Here is a 7,894-nt window from a genome sequence, read left to right on the forward strand (position 1 = left end):
ATTTCGTAAGTGGAGTTGATGTAATTTCTCTAATTCGTTCCACGGTCGTCACACTACCAACGAAACCCATTAAAATTGTCGCAATTTTATATGATCTATATGAGCAAACACACAAAACTGAGAGAAAATGGTTTTTAAAAACGATTTATTAATGTCTTAAAATAAATAAAGCAGATGAAGATGTGCGCTGCACCGCTGAAATAGTTCCATCCGTGGCCGTTATCATGGAAGACGTAACACCCGTGTTTGCCCACCAGATGGTAGCAAAAGCCTGTTCTACCAGAACCAAAAGTCATCCGCTTTGTACTATCTTTTAGACTCTTACCTGTTCCCTACATGTCTGTGCGTAATCACAATAAATAATTATATTATTGTCATTATATGATATAGGATGAGAGTGATGAAATGAGAGCCCAGTAGAGGGTAGCCATGTTGGGATAGAATCAATGCATCTGTGACAATATTTTCCAAATAAAAAAACGGGTAAAGAAATTAACTTCTTTATTAAATAACTTTTCAATTAAAATCTTTTTCGCATATCGAGTTACTCTTTTTCTTTCCAAGGGGACGATTGAGGCTTGCGGGACAATGTTTTGCGACCTCAATTTGACACCCAATTGTAGCATTAGTTTTGCTCGCATATATACTTTAAATAGATTGAATATATTTTTATTTGAAGAGTAAGAACAAAAAAACAGGTAGAAAATGCCGTGAGTAATAAATATTTAAAAGATAATTTTAAATAAAATGTAAAAAATTAAGAATTTTAGACAAACTAAAAAGTAATACATTCTAATAAGTGCTGGACCTCTAGTGCCGTCAGTGACAAAATTGTAAACAAATTGATTGACATGACGGGAAAGGTAAATTGTGGCTTTTGTTTACAGGAGCTTCAATGCATTGACACGTCCCTGATGGACCCGGCCAGCAACATCACCACTTTAGTAGGACCCAACGCATTCCGCATCCCTTTGTCCATCAGACACAAATTGTGCGGGAGTCTGGATGCACCGCAGACGCGAGGCAACGACTGGCGAATGTTGGCCCACAAGCTCAATCTGGACAGGTCACTAAACAATGACAGACAATGGAATTTAAAAAAAGAAAACAGTTTTATATTTTAATATTCATTCATTGTTTGGTTCTTTACACACTGTTTAATTCTAAATCCATTTCAACTGAGGGAGCTGTGAGTTATCATTTGTTTGCTGACAGCCCGTCGGTGTTCAGAATAATTGGATGGTCAATTAATTATTTATTAATTTTCCTCACAAGGGAGGGCGGCCCGGTGGAGCGATTGGTTAGCATGTCGGCCTCACGGCTCTGGGGTCCTGGGTTCAAATCCAGGTCACGTCCACCTTTGTGGAGTTTTCAAGTGCTCCGGGTCTGTGTGGGTTTCATCTGGGTACTCCGGTTTCCTCCCATATTCCAAAGACATGCATGGTAGGCTGATTGGACACTCTAAATTGCTCCTAGGTATGGGTGCGAGTGTGCATGTTTGTCCGTCTCCGTGTGGCCTGCGATCGGCTGGCCACTGATTTAGGGTTACCCCTGCCTCTGGCCCGGATTCAGCTCGCATAGGATCCAGCACTCTGGCGACCCTAATGAGGATAAAGTGGTTCAGAAAATGAGATGAGCACATCCTCACAAGGGTTAGGGGGTGCTGGAGCCTATCCCAGCTGATTTTGGACACCAGGTGGCGGACACCCTGAATTGGTAGCCAGCCAATCGCAGGGCATGAGTAGGCGTACAATAATTCACACTCATACATAGGGTCAATTTAGAGTGTGGGAGGAAACCAGAGCACCAGGAGAAAACCCAAAGTCCGGGGAGAACATGGTAACTCCACCGTTTTTATAGCTTAGATTGCATTTTTTGGGGATGTGGGGGGGAATTTAATTGCTCATTTTTAATTTTTTAATTAATTTTCTGTTTTCTCTATTTCACTATCCTCTTTTTTTTTTTTTTTTTTTAGGGACGGGCTAATTTTCCAATTTCAGTCATATTTTGTAATCTTAGTTTTCAATTTGTTTGTTATTATTATGACTTCTATTTGTTTCTTTTTTTTATCCAATGTAAATTCAGGAATAGGGGAGCTTAATGCTGTAGTGGATTTAAAAGAAAAAAAGTTCTTTAATTGGGTCTTTTGCGTAAAACAAAAGGGAAAGTGCATAATACGGGTGATACTAATCCCACACTTTAAGAAGCACTGTTGTAGAATCAACTAACCAAAGTGACCTAATTGACTTATTTTTGGTGTTATTCTTCAGGTATCTGAACTACTTTGCCACCAAATCAAGTCCGACTGGTGTCATCCTGGACTTGTGGGAAGCCCAGCATTTCCCCGAAGGGGATCTCAACGAACTGGCCGCCGTGCTGGAGGAGATGGGTCGGCACGACACTAACTTCTGTTCAATGACCATGGAACTTTGACCGATGGACACAAACAAATGGCGACGGTGACCGGGGTCAGGCAAAAAGCTAGAGATGCTAGCACAATGACCAAAAACAACAACAACAACAAAAATGATTAGATGGTGGCCTGTTTTTTTACTTTTCCACTGTCAGGGACAAACACAATGAGCGGTCTTACTTGAAGTCGGATGTAGCGGGTTTACAAAACAGGCTACGGTAAGCATATCGATGGAACGGAAATGTTAGAAACGTAGGCTGGTGTAAAACCAAATTTGAATAGAGAGGCTAATGATTGAAAGGAGGCATGTCAATCAAAAGGCCCTCACATCCGTGGGGGTCTTGCTCGGATGAAGTTGTCATTCGAACGGTGTTCACATGTGCATTGGCAGAAAAATATAGATGTATGAGTGGAACTTATTTTTGATGTGTACATGCAAAAAACAGATCCTCCCTGATTATGAGACATATTTTACTTATGCTAATTATTAATAAATTAATGAATGCAAGCCATGCCAAGAGATCAGAAGAGAAGTTAGGAGGACTAAGGGTATTTTTCATAATGAAGAACAACCTCCAAAGGGGTATAGACAAAGAAGGGGGCAGTGAACACAACACCAGTTATAAACTGCCCCCTAGCTTTTAACCCTTTATAGGGCAGTCATTGAAGTAATAGGAATTAAATGGGGGTACCTTTAGACTTCACTTTAGGTTATTATAGGGATCATAAACTGAATTAATTTCACATGGGACTACTTCAAAAGCAAAAGACAGTGACTAAAAACACAACAAGTTACACCAAAATCAACATAATGTGACTTGGAAAATCCCCCAAATCAACAGGAAGTGATCAAGCTAAATAAAAATCAACACAAATATTACTCAAACCAACAGGATATTGTGAAGAAATGCCCGCCAATCAACCCAGTGACCTGAACAGTCCCCCAAATCAACCAGAAGTGACCAGAATTCCCAGTAGGCTCCCCTAAAATTAGCTCATTGGCTGCCTCTAACTGACAAATTTCCAATCAATTTGAAGTCGGAGTGAATAATTGTTGAACCTCATTTATAATCGCAGCAGATTGATTGGATGACAAATAATATTGGACATTTATCATTTTAAGTGACACTGAAAGAGTTAACTGACCAAATTACAGAGGAAACGACCGATAAAGGACCTAAAACCGATAGGGAATTACTCAAAATCAGGATGAATGTAGGGGAGTAACCTGGAATTGAACTTGAAATAATAGGAAGCGAACAGAAATGGATGGGACGTGACCCACCAATGCCACAAAATCAACAGGACGTGATCTGAAAATTCCAAAAATAGTCACTTGCGCTATAAAGGGTTAAATATGTCTTTCATATTCATGCATGTTGTTGTCACAGAGTGACAATACTAACATCTCTGGCGCCTTCCAGTGGCCTTGATAATTTTATTGATTTGATTTTTGTTTGAAGAAAGGTTGTAAATAAATGATCTTACAGTATAAAGTAAAGTATGATCATATTTTTTCTCAGTGATGCTAATTGTTCTGTTGGTTGTATGGTAATAATTTGGATTATCTTTTGGATGTTTATAAATTATTCAATGCTACATGATAATTGTTTTGTCATTTCCCAAAATGTCATGCTAACCAATTTATATACAAATTTAATGGTGTGGGGGAGGGGGGGGGGGGGTCAGTAGAGCAAAATATTTATATATATGTATGTGATTAATTATTATATAAAATCTAAAAATAAATAAGATACTAATACTTGAAATAATTTCCGCTGAAAATAATAAAAATATTCATTTTAGTTTTACAGATTTTTTGAGAAATTATTTTTGTTTTTTGGTTGGCATTTAAAAAGAATGTACACAATGTATTCACCTAAAAACAGCATTTGAAATGGTTGGTTCTAGTTTTATAAAAAAAAATCATTTTTGAATAATATGGTGCATAATTTGAACACTGAACAATGTATTTTTAATGAAAATGAATCATGAAAAATATGAAATTGGAACCCAGTGGTCTAAGTGCCATTGTGGTGGCGCACGTTCAATTACTACATGTGGGTTATTTCCAGAAGGATATGTGGCATAAAATTTAACGGGTGTTTCTACAGTTTCCGAAAGCCAAAAATCAATTATTTGAAATTAGAAAGCAAGACAACCCTATTTTTTTCGCATTGTTGTTATTTCATGACGGGCAATTTGAACTGCAAGGGAATTTATTAACACTCTTTCACTGCAAATGAAACTGAAAGACTTAACCACCATAATATGCTGATAAAACTGTTCAACATAGATATTTTATGTTGAACAACTTAATATTCATTTTCTGTACCATTTATCCTCAAAAGGGTCGCGGGGGGTGCTGGAGCCAAGCCCAGCTGACTTCGAGCACCAGGCGAAAGACACCCTGAATTGGTTAATATCTAATCGAAGGGCAACAAATTAATTATGACATTGAAATGTTGCTATACATTAGCATGTAGCTATAAAAGTTAATGGTTTTAATGCTTTTTTATTGTTTTGTCGTTTATCTCTGTTTTGGGATTGTTCAAAAGTTGAAGATAATGTGAATGTTTCCTGATGTAAGTGCTAATTATAGAGGGGTACAGGGTGCGTCTCGAATGCAAACTCAAACCCAAAGGCAACAATGACGTTGACTTTTTATTCCGTCATTTCAAGAAATCTGCCAGTCGAAAGTTTACCTGCCGTACTAACTCTTCACCCGGACTCCGACAAAACAAATGAAGTGTTGCTGTTGTATCGAAACTTGTTAAAAAGAGTGTTTTCTATTTGACAAGTGTGTACACCCGTGTATGTCACTTTAAGAATTACAAAAAAAGAAAAGCACTTAGAGAGTAGTTTTTTGTTTTTGATTTATTTGTCAACTATGCAAACTGGTTGGTTGTCACGATGACGTCTTAGCCGTGCTTGTAACATTTTACGATCAGGGGTGATTTTTTTGTTGACAATTGTTGTATTCTAGTGACTTTTGGTTGCATCTGGCACGCTTTTCATAATGTCTTTTAACTCACCTCCCGATTTCTCTGGTTGTTTTATGTACAAAGTGTAAGAAAGAATTTTTAAAATGATTAATAAATTATATTTATAAGCAATGCTGAACATGCCTTTTTTGTCATTACACATACGTGTGATTCTGACTGTACAGTACCTTTGAGCCAAAATATTGTCATGTCACGATTTTAGGTTTTCAGCTCTCAAATGTATTGTATGTATAAAAAATATTTATTTAACCATTAAAATAAGATGCAAAGACTTATTTCAATGGGAAGGAATTGTGAGTGGCAGCTGGGTAAACATACTGAGCACACAAGTAACCCAATAACTAAACAACTTAACATTATGTTAAGCACACTCAGCAAAACTCAACAAACAATTCTGTGATGAACGAAGGCACACAAGTGTTTCGCAATCTGAAAATTTAGTATGTGCAGATGTTTTATAAATTGAGGTACCACTGTATGGACAAGAATATTGTTGACATGTAACAAATGCATTTAATCAGATTTATTTCATTTAATGAGATGAGGATCGCGGGGTTGCCGGAGCCCATGACAGGCAACTGTGGGTATTAGATGAGGGCCCGTTGGAGGGGCCAAAGAAGTCAGGTGCAACAGCAGTTTGACGGTCTTATCCCTGGCTACAGAAACTAGCTCTTGGGATGAGGAATGTCACCTCTTTGGTTTGGAAAGAGCCTGAGCTAGTGCATGAGATGGAGAGGTTCTGACTCGATGTAGTCGATGCTCACCTCTATGCATAGCCCAGTCGCTGGTATTACTCCTCTCAAGGGGGGTTGGACACTTCCATGCTGGAGTCGCTCACCGTTCAGGTGGGGAAACAGGACCTGGCTGTTGTTTGTGCACACACAGATTACCCAACGTTTTTGGAGTCCTTGGAAAGGGTGCTGGTGAGGGTTTTTTCTGGGAACTTTTGTTCTGAAGGATCGCACCTCATCCATATCGTCCATATGTGCAGTGGCACTAGGCCACAGTTAGATGATTGACTTTGTGGTTGTGTCATCAGACTTGCGGTCGCATGTCACATCTTTATCTGTCAGATCTCACTCTCTTGTTTTCATTGGGTGTTGGACTCCACAAAGGCTGCCCTATGTCACCAATCCTGATCATTACCTTTATGGGCAGAATATCTAGATGCAGTTGTGGTGTTGAGGGGGTCCTATTTGGTGGCCTCAATATTACATCCCTGCTTATTAAAAAAATCAGGTGATGGGATTCTTGGCTTTATCAGGTCGTTAACTCCAACACTCACTGGAACAATTCGCAACCGAGTGTGAAGCGGTCAGGATGAGAATCAGCACCTCCAAATTTAAGGCCATGGTCTTCAGTTGGAAAACTGTGGCATAACCTCTCCGGGTCAGGGAAGAGGTCCTTCCCCAGGTGGAGTCTTGTTTTTGAGTGAGGGAAGAATGTAGCAGGAGATTGACAGGCAGATTGGTCCAGCGTCTGCAGTGATGTGCACTCTGCATTAGTCTGCCGTGGTTAATAAAGGTGAAGCTCTCTATATCCATCTTCATTCCTATTCTCATCTATGGTTATGAGCAATGGATACCAATGTCTGAAATGAGTTTCCTCCTCAGGGTGACCAGACTCTGGGTGGCGGTCGGAGTAGAGCTGTTGCTCCTGCGGATCGAGAGCAACCAGATGAGTTGGCCTGGGCATCTAATGAAGATGCCTCCCTGATGAGGTCTTCTGGCCACGTCCCACCGGGAGGAGGTCAGGGGGCCGACACAGGAGGCCAAGGGAGACTGTCTCCCGGCTGGCCTGGGGAAGCCTTGGGATCCTGTCAAAATAGCTGGATGAAGTGGCTGGGGATAGGGTACTGGGCTTGCCTGCTGTCGCCCCGACCTCACCTCAGATAAGCAGAGGAAGATGAGATGAGACATTATATTTAGTGTGTGTAATTTTCATTGTGTTTTTAATTTTACAGTTGGCCCGAACTCGTGCGTAATGAACGTTTTGAGCAGGGGTCTCCAACGCCAAACTATTCCAGAAAGAACCATAGTGTGTGCGGGATTTCGTGGTATTTTAGAAGTGCAATCCGTGGATTGCAGTCAGGTGCTTGTTTTTTCAGCCAAAACTTCATTGGTTAAACTATTTGTGTTGGATCAGTTGGAATAAAAGCCTGCGCCCATAGTAGCCCTCAAGGACTGGTTTGGAGACCCCTGGTTTTGAGTTTCTAGTTATTATTAAGATTGAAAGCTTTGTTGTCATACATATACATACTTTGTACATTGTATACGTTGTACGAGATGCATTGCAGGTACAGCCTAACCGGACAGTTATGATATTCATACATACATTCACAATACAGCGAGGCCGCTCTCCAATTCGCCATTGACGGCGCTCCGGAATAGTGTGAAAGTTAAACAATTGGTTGGGAAGGGTGAAAAAATGTATGTGACCTTTTCGAAGGAAGAGGAATGAAAGGTATGGAAAAAAA

At 39.9% G+C, this 7,894-nt stretch overlaps 1 protein-coding gene across 2 annotated transcripts in view; it reads left to right on the top strand.

Annotated features, from left to right (window-relative positions):
- LOC144195607 (netrin receptor UNC5C-like) overlaps positions 1 to 4,070 on the top strand; it is a 207,426-nt gene extending 203,356 nt beyond the window's left edge. For both annotated transcript variants that reach the window (XM_077715354.1, XM_077715355.1), the window contains 2 exons: positions 888 to 1,066; positions 2,271 to 4,070. In XM_077715354.1, coding sequence (XP_077571480.1) covers positions 888 to 1,066; positions 2,271 to 2,433 — 342 coding nt within the window. In that variant the 3' untranslated portion in view covers positions 2,434 to 4,070. The remainder of the gene's footprint in view (positions 1 to 887; positions 1,067 to 2,270) is intronic.
- The last annotated feature ends 3,824 nt before the right edge of the window (positions 4,071 to 7,894 follow it).

This window comes from Stigmatopora nigra, chromosome 4, assembly GCF_051989575.1.
Source record: "Stigmatopora nigra isolate UIUO_SnigA chromosome 4, RoL_Snig_1.1, whole genome shotgun sequence".
NCBI lineage: Eukaryota > Metazoa > Chordata > Actinopteri > Syngnathiformes > Syngnathidae > Stigmatopora > Stigmatopora nigra.